Raw genomic sequence first — 21,415 nt, 5'->3', positions numbered from 1 at the left:
ACTTCATACCAAGTTGTCCCTTTACACGGTCTTTGAGCACCAGCTGCCTTAGCTCAGGGAACCAGCGTCAAGTTGCAGGAAACAAACTGGAGAACGTTCACCAGCCTTTGGAAGGTTCACAAGGAATGGCATGTGCATGCTTCTGACCAAAAAACCAAACCGAAACACAAAACAACCAACTGCGATTCTTCATGTAATTCATGCCCAGAGAGAAAGAAACCAAGCAGGCAAAGAGGCAACAGCAGCAGTGCAGCACGCCTAAAACTTTAATCTTCGTTTTTTAAAAACTACAGAGTTGAAAGTGACATTTTTTTTTCTCCTTCCCACTTTCCCATTCTCTATTTCATCGCTTCCTACGTCCTCCCTAAAAGGAAGTATTTCTTTGTTGATTAGTTTGACTTCCCTTCAAGTGAGGCATACCCATTAATCTCCAAAAGTAGCCCCCAATTCAGTAAAACACTCGCACATGCACTTCACTTCAGTCCACTCCCATTCATGGCAACATTTAAACGTAGCTCCTTGAATGCTGTTTTGAATAGGGATGTTTTCACTTAAACCAAAGATGGGGGGCGGGGAGTACATTCGTGTGGTCTTAATGGGGCAGGGGAGGGAGGACATACGACATACACCATCCTGTTCCCAATTTAAAGGTAATTTTAGCAGCCGTCAGTGACTGACACACTGGTAAAATCTTAAGCAGCAGCTTCACCACAGAAGTGTGTAGCAGTAAGAAATCCAATGACATTTTACAAAAGGGTAGCTCTGAAATCACTGCCAAATGCCAGTTAAGGCAGCTTCATGAGGTCAGTCAGACTTCTAAGTTTAAACACCCTCTGCACCGAATGCCAGTAAGCAAACACACTTCTTTAATTACAATTATATAAAGGGAGAGACTGGCAAGACAATACAAAAAAATAAAATACCAAGAATGGGAAAACCTACAGAGTTCAGAAAACAGGATTTTGGAAAATTAAAGTGTTCGTATTTTATTTCACATTGTAGGCTTTCTCTTTTTATCCCTTTGAAATGCATTTAGTTTTGAATTAATAAAGATCATCAACTAATAAATTGCTATGTTCTTCATACAGAGTAAAAATTCAGACACTACACCACAGGACCCGTCATTTAAATATCCCAATAATAGAACAGTTAACGTGATGTTGACTAATGTGAGGATAAAATGCCTAAATAAAAGATGTCATGGCTCTAAGGAAAAGTGTGGATTAGAGGAGAATTGAGAGTGAAGCAGGTGATGCTTTAGTCTGAATCTGAACTGTCTTGCTTGTTGGTATGGTACTGGCTGACTGCTTCTTCCAAAGGAGCCATTGTACCATCCGGCCGCACTCCCATTGGTTTTATAAGCTCATCTCTGTAAGAGATTTAAAAAAAAGAATATATATTAGCATATGCACACATATCAATTCACATGTGTATAATACAGTGACATACAGTATATGCTTTAGTACATAATGAGCCTTTAAAAGGAAGTTATTTCTGCTAAAGCCCTCTGTTTTGAAGAAGGAAGAACAAAAAACCTTCCAAAATAGGTGGGAGGGGAAGAGCAGGACAGATAAAGACTTCATTCATGTAGGCCAAACCTACTTAGCCAATTAAAGACACCATGAAAAGTCAGTGCCTAATAGGCTCAAGACGAGGCGCAGGTTCACTGCTTGAGACACACAAACTAGCTTTTCTTCTATGAGTTCTCTGACAGCCATTGCTTCCTAAAATTTCACCTGCCATTCTGGCCAATATATGCCCAGGCAATTAAAACAATGATTTGATACATATTCATCTTGCTGAAAGAAATCATTCAGTTAAGAGAACAGACTCTTCCTACACCACTACCAGGGGTGTGTAAGTACTTGTTGATTCATTTAAAAAAAGCTGACTGATTCTAATACTATTGCTTTTGTTTGTGGCAGTTTAATTACAGGATTGACAGCCATTTTAATCTCTTCAAAGCTCCAAAGGCCTCAGAAGCTAATCCAATTATATCAACTCCACAAGCTACAGCCTCATCTAAGAGATGATTAATTATTGATTAAGCCAATCAAAAAGTATTAGCAAAGATTTATTTAATCCTTACTTTTTATCACCTAATTTATATGTGGATTATAGCAAAAGCTGTAAGGGCAAAGATAACATTTTGATTTTCTGCTGACAGAAAAAAATTGGAGAATACCTCTAAATTTTCAGGAGTCACCTTAAATAAAGGAGCGGAGGCTTGATGGCAATTTACCCCTTCCTTGAAAGGCAGCCCAGTAAAACTGCCGATTTAACACACATATACCACCCCCCTGAGCCACAGACAATAAAACTCCATCACTCAATGGGGAAGCAAAGGCATTTCACCAGCTCTCTGGCTGGTCCGCACTACTACCTTGGCTGAAAAGAGGGACAGAAATGGCGTGTACACAGCTGGCAACCTAACCTTAACACAGCCACAGGAACAGCAAGAAAGGCAACACCTGAATCACCATGGCATGCGTATGCTAGATATTGTACAGTCAAGCAGCAGTTAAATTAAGTCTCCAAGAGTCTTTCTTGCTCAGGAAGAGCAGAGACGGGCAAGAGAAATGCAGCTGTGTGTGCAGATGTAGCAATCGGGTACTACGGTGGTAGCTCACAAATCCCACCGCCTGCGGCATTTCAAAACACTGGAGCTGGAGAAAGCGCTGCGGTTTGGCTGACCAGGTGCGGGTGGGACGCTGGGAGCCAGGGAAGGAGGTCTATAACAACCACACCTGAGAAGCACAGGCCGGGCTCTGCCTGTATGTGCATGTAAGAGCAGGATCTATCTTTAAATAGACTAGAGAGAGCTTGCCATACTTGAGGACTGACAGCAAGTCCTTCCTCTTCCTTCAGGCAATGCAATCTGTAGTATGCAGATTCTGCCCAAATGAGAGCACTCTTGTGTCACTTAAGTTTTCAAGTATCTGCTGGAGATGTGTGCGAGAAGAGATCAAAATACTCGAAATCAGATTCAAAAGGGCTCAAACCATGAAGAGTGACAATCTCACATCCAAACAGGACCAGAACCCTCCCTGCCTGCTGCAGAGGTCCCCCAAAGGCAAAGCTGGAGTGCTTTGGAGTTGTGTCTAATTGCAGACTTTTTCCACAGGAAAACACACCTGTACAGCTAAGGCCTTTTTGGCTTTTAAATTTTAAACACCATAATACAAAACAAGTGTGCTTTGAAATCTGTTATCAGTCTTGCAACAATTCTTCAGTGCCACTTACTCAAGTTCAAGCCTCAGTAGTGATCTATTACACTTATTTTTTGAGAAGAATAACCTGAAGAGTAAGTCCTTTCTCACATTTTTTAAGTCCTAAAAGTAAAAACATAGCCACAAAGAACAAAATCACCTTTGCTTGCCCTCTAAGCTGAGAGGATCCTAGACTTCTGTTTTAAAAACCACAACGCATACTCTTAGGTTGCAACATTTAAAATTGCAGCCAGAAGTCACAGAATCACAACATTTACTAGTCATTTACAATTTACTATTGGTAATAAATAAATTATAATGGCTAGTACAGAAGAACAAAGAAACAGTTCAAGAAAGAGGAGAGTGAAGCACAGGAAAACAACGTCCCAAAGTCCCCTTATGTGGGGACCTCCCTCTCCTCACATAAGGATACTTTTAAGGTATCGGTAAATATTGTGAAGATGTCCTATCTCATAATTTGTCAGTTGTAAAGAAATAGCTCTTTCTCTGCAGCTTCCCTTCCATGCTTCACTTTTACACCCTGCTCCACACACTCCAGAGCTCGACAGAAACTTTTTCTCTCCCGGCGAGTCACAGCAGAGACATCGAACGCCAGATGCAACAGACAAGACACATCCATACGCACAAGGCCTGGTCTGTGGTTTTTGCGGGGGGTCTTTTGGGGATAAATGCGCCAAGTTTTGCATGACAGCACAATGCAGAAGCCTGAGTCACTTAAGTGCATCTGTATGTTCTTTCGTGATGCTGAAAAGCCTGTTTCTCAGCTCGCTGGACTCGCCTTAAAGCGCACCCTGATGATCTGTGCTGTGTGGCATTTGAGGTTCATTCCCAGTGCGTTTCCTTCTGCCTAGGCTTCAACCATGAGCTAGGCTGATCTCGCATTTCATCGAGCCACAAGGATGTTTATCAATTACCTCTCTGTTCCTGCCCGAGCTTCCTGCTTTGCAAGTCCTTGAATAGGATGAATGACAGTTGTTACAAGTTTGCTGTTCTTTCTCTGTGTAACTCCACATATCCTTGCTCAGACAAATGCTACCCAGTACAACTGAACTGTATGAAGGCAGAAATATTCTATGCTACCAAATTAAGAGGTAGGAGGAGAAGCAGGGATCAGCCTATTTTTTTTCCTAACCATAATCTAGTCCTAAAATGGTGTAAAACATGGCATCCTTTCACCAGTGAAGACTTGACTGCAAGCACTGAACACTACACAAGCTTACTCCTGTTTTTCAAAGAGGCAAAATGCAGAGGTGAAAAGATCTGGGCTGCCTACAAAGCTAGCTTCACAGGTTTGGAACAACTATCAGCTAAATAACAGAACTATGGGTAGGACTGCAAGAGGCACCACCACTCAGCTAACTTCAGTGCCGCACAAGAGCCCACAGAGCTGATCCTCACCTCTACGAACGCTCTCGGCTCTGCCAGTGTCAGCAGTTTGCCCATTTAGCACTGGCTGCTCAGAGACCTCAACTGAGCTCTAACAGCTTGGGCTGGCTGAGGATGTGCTTACTGCTTAAGGTGAGACACAAGGTGGCTAGGGAAGCACCAGAAACTGGCACATATAGGCTCAGAGGACAGTTCACCATCCAGAAACTGGATGTTTATGGTACATCTGTAAGGCAGGAGAGGTGGCTCCAGCCCAGCAGGTGGCAGCGGGAACACTTCTGTATCCACGAAGAGACGGACAACTACACAATGCATGTATTTACACATATTTGAACATCCTTACGTGACCTCCCATATACTCAAATACACCTTGGAACATTCATTTTTCTAATGCAAACAAAGCATTCTATTCAAGTGTACTTAGAAACACACCATAATTAAACAGTTGGTAAAATGCATTCTCTTCTTCCACTTCCAGATCTCCCAAGAGTCCCTTCAAATATATCTATACAAGTTCTAGCTTCCTGCTTGCCATTTAGCTTGATAACGACTCAAAAATCATTCCCTTGTTTTGAAGGGTAACTCTTTCTTGTCTGCTCTATGTGCTATAGGGCAGTATTGACACATGGAATTAATGACGGTGTCTGTAATGAAACAGCCATCATGTAAACACCAGTCTGCTCCTTTGATAAAACGGCATGTTAGGGACCTATTCACCTCCTTATAATTGAGTACTGCATAATAGTTCCGATCCTTTCATGTAACATTATTTTGTTCTATGATTAGAAAGGGGAGGGAAAAAAAAAAATCTATGTAACATTGCCTTCTTCATTCATCCTATGATTAATTTTGTGGTTTTAATGAGTATGGTTGCTTATTTAGACAGGTTCTCTTACATACTCATTTTGTTGACTTCTGTTCAATGTACAACAAAAACCAAGCTGTGATAATTGGGGACCATTTCATCAGCAAAGGGATTCTTGCTATTAATACCAGGTTGGCTTGGAAAAAGCATCCTGACATTTTAAATTAGTCAATTAATATACAATTCTACCTACCATTTATAAAAGAAAAAATGTTAGCATTTTTTCCCAGACATTTTAATTAACACAGAGTATTTCCAATAATTATGATACAAACAGACAGACAGAATATCATACAACACTGATTTAAGGTGACTAACTTGATATTTTGCAAAAACGAAACGTTGAGTTAAATCTTTTTGCAGATTTGGGGAGTTTTTCAGAGCTCAAAGATGTGCATCACATACAGAGGACACTGCTATACAGTCACCAAACAATTCTCAATGAATCAACAAGGTAGTATTGACCCTTACTGCAGACAAAGCCCGTAGAGTTACTTCAGGGTCAGGTTCAGGCATCCAGCAAACTACCTAAGTAACATCTACACCTCCCAAGAACTGCTGTAATCAAGATTTTTCATTTTCATTTACAGTTATAATTTATATACATAAAGATTTTTAAAAGTAATCTCATCCAACCAAATTTAAGAAAAATATTAATTTCCATAAAAGATTTTGTAGAACTCCAGTCTATGTCAAAATATTGGGGCAAGGGAAATGGGTTCATAAATAATATTCAGCTTTCCTCCATACATTTTGATAAAACAAAACTGGGTGATTAATTTTAATTTAGCCTTGTTGATGGTCAGTTACCCCATGAACAGGCCTTACACACCAACAACCTAACAGAACAGAAAAAATTTGGAAGTAAGACCTGAAATGACCAAAAGCATGGATCAGTTTTACACCATCTCAAAGCAGTTTCAATTCTTCAGTGCCAATGCTGAAAACAGAGAACACTGGAGAGCAAAAATGCCCTGGAATCCTATGGAACAAGGGAGAAAATGCCACTTTATTACTTATTGTTTAAATAAACCTGTACAAAGAGTACAGTGTAAACAGTTAGCAGCCATTACTGAAGGCTGTAACTTCTCAGTGAAGTAGAACTATTTTTCAAATTTGTTTTTCTGAGTTCAATTCATCACCAGGTAACTTTTCAAAAATGATACAGAGCCAGTCAAAGCCAAATCTAGAGCACTCCAGTGACATACTGGCCTGGTTATCCTCATCGGTCAGAAAGGGAAACAAGTTTGTCAGCCCTTCTAGGTTCCCACCCCCCCACCTTTCCCCAGTAAAAGCACACTACCTCTTCAAAGCTTAGCTTCCATTACTGGGACAATACAGATGTACTGAGCAAACCAGTTTTGCTGTACATCACAGAAGTTCACTCCAAGCTCTTGGTCAAGTTACACAGATCAGGTTACACAAACTTGTTCGAGATCAGAAGAAGGAGCTGTTGGTTCCCTGTCCAACTTCCTCCCCTCTTACAAGCACAGCGCGACACCAAACTGGAACTGCGCACTTCACGGTATATGTCCCCTCCTACAGCGACAACAGCATAGGCCAGCAGGCATAGGAAGCCTGCCACTAGCAGCCTGCCTCAAAGCAAGATTCAAAATCCAGAATCAAGTGAAGACTCCTGTCAAAGCAACCTCCAGTTTAAATCTGTAGGTTGCAAACCGGTGTGGGGGGGGGGTGGTAAAGAGCATTCTGCTGGTAGATTTAAGTCTCTGAAAACTCCCAGCACTGAAAGGCTCAAGCTGGAGGCAGAAGTGTTCAATTCCAAAACTATGGATGGACTCCCACTACTATCAGCATGTTACTAACTCTTTCTTCTTGTATGCAAGACTGGCAGCTTCCCATTTTATTTAACATCTGCAAAACTCACAATTGCACTCAATTACACCCATTAAAGACATCCGACAGCCTCCCAAAACCAAGTCCTACTTTCTTTTTCCTTCCTGCCAGCACTTCCTCCATTCCCTCAATTTTCAGTGAAACAAAGATGGTGGGAAGAACAGTCGAGTGATTTTATTCATGTTATCACAGCACCTTAAGGGGTCCCATCAACAACACTGTCCCACAGTAATCGCCATACTGAAAAACAAACAAAAACCTTACCACAAGGCTCCCGGCTCTGCAGAGTTTGCAGCCCAAGTACGACAGCAGAAGCTGCAGGTGGATGTAACTGAGACAGCAAGCCCAAAGTGAAAGCCATGCTGCTGGCCAAGAGGGTCAGTGGTGACACCGGGCACCAGCTGCTCAGTCACTGTGGGCTCCTAGCAGGCACGGCAGCAGGTGGCTCCAGCCCTCCAAACTGAAAAGGCTCTTACGCTACGGCAGCGCCATTTGGACTGTTTGTGTCACCGCTGCACTGACAGCGACTGACTCGCCTTCCGTCTTAGTCTATCCCCAGCCTCAGTCTTCCTTTTAAAAAAAGTATTAGACCATTTAGCTGTCGTATTGTGGTACCCCTAACGCTCAGCATCTTAATTCTCTAGTTTACATAGCAATCACTCCATTTTACATAGTAGTTTAACTAAGATCACATGCACATTGAATTTTCTTCTCTTTATTAAGAAGACTGTAACACACACTTGCTTTCCATGCAAATGATGTGAAAAAGTATCCAATTACTCCACTGACAGTCTCAGATCAGTTGTTCCGAGATCCTTCCCTGCTTTTGCTCCTGCTTATAATTCAGTCTTTGTCAGCCAATATAAAATCCAGATTGTCCCATGTATTTTGCTGTATTCATCACCTTTAATAGAGATGTAAAAATTCTTGGTTTGCTGGATTTCTCTCAGTAGATCTTGTTATGTGAATGTCTACAAACCCTCACAAAACACAAACACATTTCTAGCTGCTGAGTTTTCCTACACTTGAAAAATGATCCACTTACATATTTAAATTCCTACAGCTTGGTTCAATGGCAAATTAGTATTACAGTAAGTGTTCCTCAAGAACGTAAAACTTTGTTTTCTGCATAAACAAACTACAAGCAATCACTGCAATATTGCTACAAGCATGGGGGAAGAAAAACCAGCAAATTCTAGGCATATTGAGTCAACAAGGAAAAAAACTATAGCTAACAGCACAGGTCTGTTCCATTTTTGTATGTAGAAACTTTTAAAAGTTATTTAAAAATAAACTTTCTGTATCAATAACGTATACCTTTACGTCACATTAAGTACCATTTTCTTTTATGGCATTACCTCAATCATTTAAAACAAAATATAAAGGCTCATTTGTAATCCAGTCCACGTTTACTCTAATAAATCCACGATAATTCTTAATTGTAAATTCTCTTAATTCCTCCATTATATAATTTATTGCTTCTGGCAACAACTATTTTCACACTGTATTTGTTCTTCACATAAGCAGCAGATATAAGTGGTTACCATGAGGTGCTGCTCAATGACTTGAGGAAAATGAGTACACTTGCCTTGGGCTTGGATTGTGTTCCATATTTTAAAAGGAGAAATTCTTTGCATTATTATCGGCCTATCCATTTAGGAGACAGGTCCTCTCACCACTACATCTTCCTGATTCTGTCCAGTCCTCTCCAAAAGAGGTTTCCTGTGAAGTCCTGTTACATATTGCTCTTTTCTTTGAAGTGTTAAATATTTTTCTCTGTAATTAAACTGGTCCTAATCCTGTAAAGAAGTTGATGATAGCACTATTTTGAAGCACTAGACCTTAGTAAAGAGCCAGGATATGAGCTGCCTCCCTCAAAAGCAGCTATAATACAATACCTGGAAAGTTTATCAAACATGTTGACAAGCTTCATAGCTTCATATTCTTTTTGTTCCTCTGTCATTTCATCCATCGGATTGGGCATTGGTTCTTCTAAGTGACCGGTGATAAGGTTAATGCTGGAGGTGGAAAAACAAAACAGCTTACATTTCTGTAGAAATATGTGCGTAAATTGTCTAGCTTCTTGATACGAGGAAGAGGAACACACTAAGAAACCACCAAGACTAAAACTGTCTGAACTGCACATTAAAGTTTTTACTATAAATAGCCAACCTTCATATTTATACCTTTTCTGTAGCCTATTCCCGTGAATTGTGATATTATCTTCTTATTGATTCACTGTGTGAATTTCTTGTTAGCTACTCAGAAATACACAGTCCACTAGTACTTGTTATAACCCATACACTAGCAGTTTGAAAGCAGATGAATAATGAAGGCAGTAATGACAATGTCATTAGTAATAATGACATAGATGGGGAACAGAATGACAGATGTATGTTTGCAACTAATTCTGTACAGGCTTAATTTTAAAAATATACACAGGTTCCAGTTACCTTTTCTTACTCATGAAAAATCATTGAATTAGTTTACTGTTTCCCTCCCATGATGATTTTTGCTCAAACCAAATTAAGGTTACTTTACTTTGAGAATTTACAATGCTAGTTTTATTTGCACTTAAAAGCAGTGAATGGCAATACAGAAATGGTAACAAAAGCAGAGAAGCAGCTTTCAACTGAACGGATGTTATACTTCTACTTATATGCATATATAACTGGATATCAGGCTCTTGAAAGAAGAGTAGAGACAAAAGAGCAAGAAAAAAAAAATCTTGAAGTGCAGAAATAAAAATAAACCTCCTGTTCTAGAGTTCGTTTCTTAGCACAGAAGCAATATAATTCCTGTAACTTCTCATACATTTAATCCTGTCTTACTTTTGCTTTTCTAATAGGTCTTTCAATAAGCCACAACCTCCCCGTCATATACCTAATCATGCCTGTGTAACTCAAGGAAAACAGAGTAAAGTGGAAAAATAACACGCTTCAGATGCCCACTGTCAACAATTTCAGAACCTACTTAAAATGGCATCAAATCACTGAAACCTCTAACACCAAATCAATTACAATGAATAGAAATCAACAGGGCTTCTATATGATCATTGAATCCTTCAAACAAATACATTGGATTCTTGATGCGTGACTTCTACAGAAGTTATTTTGCTCCTTCCATATTTATCTACGTGACCTACTCAATTCTTTGTGAAAATTTTAATACCAGGCAATCTGATCGACTGAAACTAGACCTACTGATTTGTTCCTTTTTTACAAAGTCCCACTTAAAACCTTAAGCCGCATTTGACACCTCTATTTTCTCTGTTACGGAGATATACCCCACAAACAATAGTTAGTAGCTTGGCAACTTCACGTGAGTTCCTGGAAAATCTGGCGCAAAAGCCATCCTTGCTAAGTTTGTTACTTTGTTTAATTTTCTCTAAAATCTGCTCATTTTTTTAAAAAAAATAAATCTCTTTTCACACTTGAATTTTAAATAGTTATTCAGAAAAGAAAGGGTACCACCTTAGAACTCCCTCAAGCTTCTCCATAGTTGCAATGATGCAAAGAATTCTTTTAGCTTTTTTGCTATGGACTTGCCCCCTTTCTCTGCCTACTTACATCTCAACCATCTAACGACCATATACACACTGCAGGCTTCCAGCTTTTGATGGACCTGTGAAGAAGGTTCTCTTTATTCTTAATGCCTCCAGTAAGCTGCTCTTTAAAACCCTTTTGGCCTGCTTTGTTATTCTTTTTACAGCATCATTTCCGATAGCTTCCTTTATTCTCATTTAACAATTCCATCTTTTTTAGTATCCATTTAAATGGACAACACACATATACTCTGAACCTCTAACCTGCACCTTGAAACCGCTCCTAGGCTATTCACAAACTTTTTGCATTTTTGTTCCTTATTTCTTTCTGACAAGCATTTCATTTTTACATAGTTCCTCCTACAGAAGTTAACATCATTCTCATAGTGGTGTTTTTTTTCTTTTTGGAGCCTTCTGACTATACGATGGTCAGTATTAAGAGGCTGGTTTCTCAATAATTAGACCATGAAGTCAAAAGGAGACAGTAGTTAATACAAGCACATGCAATTCCAAAAGTGGCCTCTCTGGAAAAGGTGAAACAAAAAAGTTGTGTCAAAACATCTAAACTGCAACAGGATATGCAGAATTGAAAACAATACTATACTTTGGCTTTGCAGATTTGTATTCTTCTGTATCTGTATCTTCATCATCCGAGTACCAATGATCTCCTCTTCCTCCTGCTAACAGGCCCCTTGCTGCCAGCAATCCTGCTGCGTTACCATAGCCTGTATATTTTAACAAGCTGTCAACTGCAAAGAGTGACACAGAAAATTATTCAGCTATAATCAGCTACGAAACAAAAACCAGCAGAGCGTTACAAGAATCGAGAGTTACAGCAAGAGGCAAATATACTAATTACAGCAAGACCTTATATAAAAGGGAGAAGAAAAAGTAATTTTTACCTCTCTCTTTACAAAGAACAAAAAGAAATTCTGCTGCAATTTGCTTTACTCCCAGGTCAACGTGTGTCATAAGGCGCACAAGCTTGTTTCTTACTGTTGTGCCAACTTCTGGACGATTCGATACATCTCTTAATGGAGGCAATACCTAGCAGCACAAAAAAAGGAGAAACAACGTAGAATGCATGGCAATACCGATCCAGTCCTTGCAGAAACACACACAGTCAACAGAACAAGAAAATACTGTAAGCTCTGCTCCTTCAAAAAAAGGAATAAAATCAACCCAACTATGCTTACATACACTAGTAACGACTCTTGCTTCTTAATATATTCAGGCCTTCTGGTCTGCCATCCTGGGCAGAAGAGTACTCAGTCCCAAACGTAGACTTTAAAAAAAAAGACAACTATTAGGAGTTTAAGAGCACAAATGAGTGTCCTCAAACAGGCAGCAGTAACCTCATGTTCTTTGTTTCTTCTGTTTTGCTCAGATATCTCGTAAAAGCATTAAAAATACCAGCTTAAGGAAACTTACAATATTAACGTGATGTGTGATTTATACAGAACAATGAATATACTTCTAATGAAAAAGCAGGAAAATTAGTCACACGCCAAGTTCTACCACCATAAATTTCAAACATTGGCTCTACATGAATAGAGAAAATGTACACTTCTCCCAGGAAACACTCTTAAAAAGCTCAAGCTAAATTTTGAAAAGATTTTGGAGAAAACACTATCTAGCACTTCTTCAAACACACTATTTTCTCATTAACTCATTAATATTGTTAACTTCAACCCTCAAGAAAGGCAGGAGGTGCCTGAAATATGGCTGGTTTTGCAACCTAACTTCTGCCTCCTTGTGCATACGCCTTCAGACTCAAAACCTATATTAATTTCTTCACATTCACAGGATATGATATGATCTACAAACAAATCTGGGCCTTAATATGAAATATTCCATGATCTGAAGACCCCTATAAGAATTATGGATCTTCAATGCTTTACTAGGGAATGAAACCAAAGATGTCACTAATTGTCATAAGAAATTGCAGGTCCCTTGTCTTCTAGGTGTCTCATGTAAAATGTCATGCTCAGTGCAAAATTACTGCACAATTACTCCTCAAGTCAGACTCACTGGGAACTGATACTTAATCAAATGAATGCTACAGTATCAACTACTTCAAAAAAACCAGACCCTGTCTTTTTCAAACGAAGTATTCAAACAATTAGCAGAAACATTTTACTTTGTCCCTACCTACTTTCCCCAACAGGGGCAGTACCATGACTGCCGTTTCACAGAGCGTTGTAAGAATGAATTAATGTTTTTAGAGCACTCTAATACAGTGATGAGTGCCATAGGACAGTCCACGAGGAAATTAATCATTCTGTCTTCAGTTCAGAATTTGAATAGTGCACAATAAATAAAGCCTAAGGCCAACACTTAACAATGAGGGTAATTCAAAATATCAAATGTCCGGTCATACAGTTAGCAATATCCATCCATCTGTGCACTATATGAAGCAGTGGTCCTGTGGTAGGAGACAGCATGCCATTATATCCTGACATCTAGACGCCAAGATGTTGTAAAAACATGCAGACAACTTCATTTTCTAACTTCTGAACATTTGGCTCTGCAACTTTTCTTTTTTTCCCCCCCCTTAACAGATCAGAAGAGCATCCTAAGAAAGAACTGCTGCAAACAAAACCAATAAACAGCAAGTACGAGTTTCTTAAATTCCTCAAAAACTCTTTTCTGGTACAGAAGAAAGAGGCAGAAGATATATGCTCTTTTCCACTATAAAATCCATTTATGAATTCAGGCACAGCATTGATATAGGAGTAGCATCTACAATGCAACCCGAAAATCACTGCAGCTTCGGAAAAAGAACATTTCTCAGCTGGTTTCAGCTGTCTTTCCCTTGCTCATCTTTTAATTTCTCTCCACTTCAGGAAAAGCAGCAAAACAAACATAAAACTCCACACCCAACCACCAAGCCACAGAGATCCTTTAGATCTTTAACCAAAGCATGGAAATATTTTTTTCCTGTAAAAAGCCTAGCCACAGTCCGTACTGTATCAAACAGCTCTTTCAAGAGATCAAGTGATGAAGTGTGCCTCTGTTCAGGGACAGAGTTTTACTCTGACAAAACAGCTGACACACTTTGGTGCACAAGTTTCAATTCCAATGACTCCCGCCTGCTGAAGTCAAGCTAACGCTCAGGCAGAACCCATCAAAACACCTGCAGCCTCACTGGCAACCACACAGCTCTGCAAACTTTTATTAACTGCACTGAATTTTTTTTTATATGCTGGATGTAAGGGGACAGACCTGACCGTGTTCTTTGGCCCTGTGTCACATGATCCATGGTGGCCCACATTAACACAGCTTTACAAGATCCCTAATATTATTATTTAACCACTTGACAAAATGTGTCATGGAACTTAGGCCATAATATCTATTAATTTACATAACTCCAAAATTATTTCTATAGCTGACAGTCATCAGAGACCTAACAGAAAAAAATACTGCAGAGAACTTTGTGGGCAATTTAATATGAAACCATTCATACTTTTAAAGTATCAGCTTCTTGCACCACTGTACAAACCTCAGAAAGTCTATCATTAGCTTCATATTAATATTTTGATGAATATTTTACTTACCCGAGCTTTGATAAACTTCCTGATATTCCTATGAGTTCGGCAGCATTCAGTTAATAAACTGAGAACTGGAGTCAGACCTTCTCTATAGCTGCTTCCCTAAAATAAAACCAAACACAAATAAAACATTTTTAAGAGCAAATTTTCCTTTTCAGATTCTATGAACCCTTCAACGAGGTCCTGTATGACTGACAAAACACGAACTTCACACAGATATAAACAAAGAGCCAAATGTTCATCCTCACACATAAGCAAGTATGCTTCAGATATTCACAGGAATTTGTTCTCAATTTTGAGGTGTTTCACAATCTAGAAGCAAGGACATTCATATTTGTGCTAAATACTGTCTGAAAGGTTTGCAGAAAGCTTTACATACGTGCATTTTTTGCTTTAAATCAAAGAGGCCCCTTTTGTGAAGAATCTTTGCAGTCCATACCTTGTCTATTCTCTTCTCCATGAAATCCAGTAAAATCTGAATTGCTCCCATATTCATACCATTGTATTTTATATCTGTTTCCTCTTGGGATGATGGACTAATAAGGACATCCAAGCAAGAAACGGGAACATTGCTTAAGAGGTTGATTGCATTGCTGAAACAGATTTTTAAAAGTCATTATTCATTTGGAAGAAAGAATTAAAAACAGAGTACAGCTACCATAAACTGTTTATACAACTGCAACCAGAAAGAGGCCCTGCAACTCAAACAATGCTTTATTTTCTGCTCGCTGGGTTTTAAAGAAGGTGGCACGCATTATCGCCCCAGTGCTGGCTCTTGGAACAAACCAGGAAAAAAGAAAGACAAAAGCTCCAAAAGCTATACTGCAGCCGCGCATTATTACTTCCATCCCCCACAGTATCCTCTCCCATAGACCAGGCACAGCTCCCAGCAGTGTGTTACAGCAGCTGATCTGGCAGGACAGCAGGGGGAACTCTCCGATTGATTTGCAGTGCTCAGCGCTTTCTCCTCCTTGAAACATTTTACAGCCCATCCATATGACCATCATTAATGTGATGAAGTACACCACAGAAAACATTTCTTCCTCCTGTAACACTGGGGCATGGTGGCGATTTCTCAAGACCCCTGAAATATTCTCTCTTTCACTTCGCACAGGAAATACAGAAGGCTTTTAACACATTAAAAAAAGGTTTGGGTTTATTTACCAAGCACTACCTTTCAGTAACTGTCAGTCTTTGCATCCCAGAAAGCACGAAGAAGAATGCTTCACAAATATCCATTAAGTGATTTAAATTAGACTGCAGGGTCCCTCCCTCCTCTTTACTGGAGTAAGATGGGACTTTGCAAGGGTCTCTTGTATGGTACACATCCCATGAGTTTGCTATCTATCCTGTTCCCATTAAACACTCTGGTTTTGGTCTGATCAGACTGGGTGGCTGTTCCACATTTGCCGTCTCCCTTTTGCTCTTTTAGCAACTGAAACTCAGACAACTTCTACTTTTTGGAAAGCTTGTTCTCTTTGTTTTGTTTCTAATCCCTGTTTAAGATACATCTCTTATATCGTGGAAGTTACTCCTCTCCAATAACTCCGGAATAGTCAGAAACAAAACGGACTGAAATTCAACATATATTTGGTGGCTTGAGGTCTTTCATCAAAAGTTCTCTTTTTACCAGTTTCTTATTAAACAACCAAGTTCCCAAACACCTACAAAATTAATTTTCTGGATCACTGTGTCTGAGCTATTCTTTTCAATAAATGAAGCCCGGCTTTCTGATCTTTGTCACTCCACTGACAGTTTTATTTGTGGTAGAGGAGTGTATGAAATTCTCCAGCTACCAGGAAGTCAGTGACTATGCACAGATCTGCACAATAGTGTTTGCATTCCTACTCCAGGGGGTAGGAATACTGCGTATATTGCTCTCCCCTTTTCGGCTTCCTAGAGATCATTAATCACTGGGACATGACATCCACCCACCCATGCTCCCAGCCCCCTCCTGATATGCAAATTCAGAAGCAAAGGCCTATTTAGAGCTGCTGAATGCCTTGATTAAAACCTTGTTAGTGGGCAAAAATGGCACTCATTCTAATATGTCGTGCTTTAAGCTGTTCATATTCAAACGTTAAGTAAAGACATGACAGAACCACAATGATTACAACAATACCAGGTACTAAATTAGTTAAGATATTTTTATAGGTAACTTCTACTTATTTATTAGAAATAGAATCACACTGACAATCAGCACATCACAGCTCAGGGCATGTATCCAACACCTGATGCCTGCATAAAACAAATGCTCAACTTAAAACATTCAGAGCAGAAGCATTCATAAACACGCTTTAACAGGCTGCCCGAACCCTTCATTTAAGCATCTTAACATTCTGCAGATTTACAAACTTAGAGAAGTGCAAGTGATCAGTAGTTCTAAGAAATATAAATATACCTCCCTGATGCTTCCTAAAGTTTATTCTGCATCCAAGACTGCTAATATTTTGTTCCATTTTTACCATTAATTTTGTGATCGCCTTACTGATAGGCTCCAGGTGGAAAGCCGAGCGAGAAGCTGCGCTCTCCAACTCACACCTCATCTCCAGCAATAAAGACTGCACAGTCAGAGTCCAGCATACTGAACAGCCCAAACGATGACACAGCCTCGTTTTTTTAGCTGTGCTATGTTAGCTATAGACTGCTAACACAAGTTTACTCATTCACTATTGAAGCTCCTATCAGGGAAGAAGGATTTGCTTGACCTAATACATCAGGGGACTGAAGCGAGGCCCTCTGATGTGGGGCCCTGATCCCTCTGAGGATTTGCAGGGGCATTACTTCTGACTATACCTTTTCTATTCCAGAGCTGCCTTAGGATGAATAGTCTTGGTGGAAAAGCTTATTCAATTATTCAGTTTTTATTGCATCCTGCATCATTCAGGTTCTGCAAACGGGCTGAAATATTTGAATCACAAAAGTTCAAACCTGTTCAGTGCTCTTCTAGCACGTTAAAAAAAAACCCTAAGTATGACATAAAGCAAGATCAAATACGATATGCAGCCATACTACACTTGCATTCTTTCTTCTGTCAACTTGAGCTAAAGAAACTAGCTACAGTTAGCTAACAGAGGGAGAAATTTGTTTTCCCATCACAACAAAGACTGATGCAGTGCTATACTGAGTCTGATGGAGAAGGGGAAACAACTGAAGCGATACAAGCCAGTGATAACCCTCCTCATTTCTTTTCTGCTTCCCCCTCAGAATTCTGAGGAATCCTTGCCTTGACTTGGTGGCTCCATAAGGTCCATGTGGGCAGCACCTCTACACAAAATATTCCTTCCGAATGAAAAAAGCAAGGACAGAAATGACATCAATGCTACATATTCGCCACAGCTCCCTGCTTCTATATGTAAAGCCCTTTTTAGTTCTCATCTGCAAGTGCTAGCAAAAGCTAAAATCAAAATGACCTGCATAACATACATCCTTTTGCAATAGCACAACGTGATTAAATTTTACAGGGAGATTAGACTGTCCACGACTCTGACTAGAACGTGTTACCACGGGAAGAGCATCAGCTGTACAATAATTCACCAGAATATCAGGGCAGTCTTGCTGACTACGTACAAGCTTAAATGATAAAGGCTGATCTCTGCCTTCTTGTAGTTGTTGAATTTATCCAAATCTGTTCAATTTTCCCAGCAGTGGGGAACTTACTCCCTCCAGCACCTCACTTAAAAGAGGATGAGAGCGCAAAACTCTCATCATAAGCAGCAGCAAAGAGAAAAGACTGACAGCCTTTTAAGGAGACACTCAGCCCTAACTTTAGTCATAGCAACTATGGCAGTGGTATCCCAAATTATTCCAAACTAGTCCGCACCAACTGAGAAGGCCTCTGATATAGGATTTTAGTGTTCACCTACTAAGACTGTTGATCTCCAAGAGCTTCCCAAGATTTTAATCAAGTTCATTTAACACTTTCAAGACTGCCGGGTGTGAAAAGCTGTATCCTTCTTCCTGGAGACTGCTGGCTCACAAGGTGATCTTCAAAAGATCCTACACTTAGACATACAGACATCTCAGAAGAAGAAAATGGCAACCGTAACTTTCATTGCCAAGAGATAAAGTGGGATAGCGTTTGAAGCTACCGTACTGCTGGGCCCTGCAAATAGCTGACCTACTTGGATAAAAATAAGGATGTCGCAGAAAAAAATAGTAACACTGAACACAGAACTACCAACTCACTAAAAATACTCTGAATTTAGATTGAATTATGGGTTGCAAATACATAACAGAGTTGGGTGTAGGACTGAGGAAGAAAAAAAAACAATGCACCTAAAACTGCATGGTGATTCCCTCATCTTTGGAATAAAAAAAAGATTGTTACCAGGGAACTGATATTTTTACTTTTAATAAAGTGGGCTAGAACCACTGGAGATAAAATATCATAGAATCACAGAATGGTCTGGGTTGGAAGTGACCTTGAAGATCATCTTGTCCCAACCCCCCTGCCATGGGCAGGGACAGCTCCCACTAGACCAGGCTGCTCAACGCCCCATCCAGCCTGGCCTTGAACACCGCCAGGAGGGTGCAGCCACAGCTTCTCTGGGCAACCTGTGCCAGTGCCTCACCACCATCGTGGTAAAAAATTTCTTTCTTTAATCTAAATCTACCCTCATTCAGTCTAAAGGCATTACCCCGTCCTATCACTCCATGCCCTTGTAAAAAGTCCCTCTACAGCTTTCTTGCAGGCCCCTTCAGGTACTGGCAGGCTGCTATAAGGTCTCCCCACAGCCTTCTCTTCTCCAGGCTGAACAACCCCAACTCTCTCAGCCTTTCCTCATAGCAGAGCTGTTCCATCCCTCTGATCATTTTTGTGACCCTCCTCTGGACCCGCTCCAACAGGTCTATGTCTCTGTATCAACTTGTTACTTCTATCCCAATCCATCTGAACTGCAAAAGTTACATACAAAAAACTCAAAATGCAGTTTCTCCATCAGCATCTGTGCAAAACAACAAAAGTAGCACACCAGTTTGATTTGCACTGCCCCTACAACTTCCATATCTGTTTTCATCCTCAGTTACACACACACAGAGAACTTTCAGAAAGATCAGCTTCATTATTACTGACCAAAAATAACAATCTTACCAGCCACTTTCTCTCTGGAATAGCGGACATGCTTAAACAATATTTCAAGCAAACAGCTTTTGTCAAAAACATTAATAGTAGTTTACTCAAAATTATTAGTTTTCATTGTTTCTCAGATTCATACTTTAGATTTTAGGCAAAGTAGATTTTTTTCTATTTTTTTTAAAATAAATAATAACCTTTTAAAATAGATTGGTTCTGCAATTCTACCAACCTGTGCAACTCTTCAGTTTTGTCTTCAGTAGGGCCCGTGGTTAATAAGCAGTGTCGAAGGATGGCAGCCATGTAACGAAATTGATGAGATTCATTCTATATAAATATAAATTATGAAGATATTTTTTCATTTTGAAGATTGCAAGTGGGGGTTTCAGGTCACTAGAATAATGAAAATTAAAGATGGAAAATACCTATTAGATCATAACATCCATCCCTATCAATAAAAGGACTGTACCTTAGAGTTGACTGAATGCTTAATTGTCATATGCTGGCATTTTAACCAGGCCTTGTAAAAGTCACTGGGACTTTTTTGCAGTCCAGTGAGCTTCTACTACCAAAAACCCCATTACAACCAATTCTATACCACTAATCCTAATACGCTGCTACCGTCTTCCTTCTTGTATTTACACCCAGCTTCCTCTTCATGCATCTAGATTACATATGTTCTCCATTTCATTTGCCTCCTCCTCATTTACACCTTTTACTGCCAACAGTTTCATTCCCCCACTCAGTCTGTTTCCTAATTCACTTGCTTCTTTTCCCTTGACACCTTTTCTCCACTTCCTTAATAACTTCTCTACTCTCAGCAACCTTATTTGCCCTACTTTCACTCTCTCCAAGCAATCCCCCCTTCCAGTCTCCCACCAGACAGCAGCCACACAAAAGTACACCAGTAACTGCAATCATTTAGCTGTGTGTATCATTGTCCTGGTCCTTTTTCATCAGCTCTTCTTGGCATCCATCATACGTTCTGGTGTGTTTGACCTAGCACAAAGCACCCCAATGCATCTTTTGTAACATCAGCACCCAAATCGGCCAGCTGCACCATTTGCGGCTCTTGTCTGGCTTTGCCACTTTGAAACTATCTCCAGTCATTAAATATTGGTGTTTCAAATGGTTCTCTCCCCCTTAGGACGGATCTCATTTAGTTTTCCACCCACATGCCTAACCTCTCTGCTCTCCTTTTATTTTCCATCCCGTCTTCTGTTTGTAATCTCTTCAAATTCTGCATCTTCAGCCCACTTAATTAACATGCTGTTTACTCTTCTTACAGCTCATTAATATTTCCACAGGGATACTTGTTAAGCAAAATGCCACCTAACATCTTACTGACAGTTTACAACTACCAAAGAGCTCTTCTTTAAGTTAAAGGTTCCTTCCTTTTAGGATCTTTTAGTATAAAGTTATTATATAAGCTTTATCTTAAAATACAAAATAAGCTTCTCCCACCCCAGAATGTCTTAAAATCTTATCGAAATTAAAAAAAAAAAGGTACTAACAGAATTTCCTCTGATCTTCATTTTCCAACTTAATACCTGGCATTATTTCCTTCACACAGTAAAACTTAATCACAAAGATGATCCTTCACAGACTCTGAAGTAGTGAACATTCATATAGCTGTTACACGCTTGACTTTGGGTCATTTTTCTCCACTCAAGTTCCTACCTCCAAAGAAATCACTTGTCTATACAAAGAACTTTCTCTGACAAAGGTTAAAGGTATTTTTAATAAATGTCTAAGTCAGGAATATACACAAGAGAAAAGGCCCTCCATTCCTTAAAATTTGAAGTATTAGCATCTCTAATTTTCCCCCCCATCCACTCAACCTTAAATTTCAGGATCTCTTATTCAGCATATCCTTGAGACACTAAAGCAAAGACTAAGCTTCAGACATTT

At 39.7% G+C, this 21,415-nt stretch overlaps 1 protein-coding gene across 2 annotated transcripts in view; it reads right to left on the bottom strand.

Moving 5' to 3' along the window:
• Positions 1-236: 236 nt before the first annotated feature.
• The window catches only part of RIC8B (RIC8 guanine nucleotide exchange factor B), a 36,061-nt gene continuing 14,882 nt past the window's right edge, over positions 237-21,415 (bottom strand). For both annotated transcript variants that reach the window (XM_075429116.1, XM_075429117.1), the window contains exons 4-10: positions 19,737-19,831; positions 14,870-15,023; positions 14,437-14,532; positions 11,782-11,926; positions 11,484-11,628; positions 9,234-9,353; positions 237-1,369 (exon numbers count right to left, since the gene is read on the bottom strand). In XM_075429116.1, the coding sequence (XP_075285231.1) occupies positions 1,258-1,369; positions 9,234-9,353; positions 11,484-11,628; positions 11,782-11,926; positions 14,437-14,532; positions 14,870-15,023; positions 19,737-19,831 (867 nt within the window). In that variant the 3' untranslated portion in view covers positions 237-1,257. The remainder of the gene's footprint in view (positions 1,370-9,233; positions 9,354-11,483; positions 11,629-11,781; positions 11,927-14,436; positions 14,533-14,869; positions 15,024-19,736; positions 19,832-21,415) is intronic.

The sequence above is a fragment of the Opisthocomus hoazin genome, chromosome 8 (genome assembly GCF_030867145.1).
Source record: "Opisthocomus hoazin isolate bOpiHoa1 chromosome 8, bOpiHoa1.hap1, whole genome shotgun sequence".
Classification (NCBI taxonomy): domain Eukaryota; kingdom Metazoa; phylum Chordata; class Aves; order Opisthocomiformes; family Opisthocomidae; genus Opisthocomus; species Opisthocomus hoazin.
Note: the sequence above shows the minus strand (reverse complement) of the source record. Positions and strands in the feature narration are given on the sequence as shown.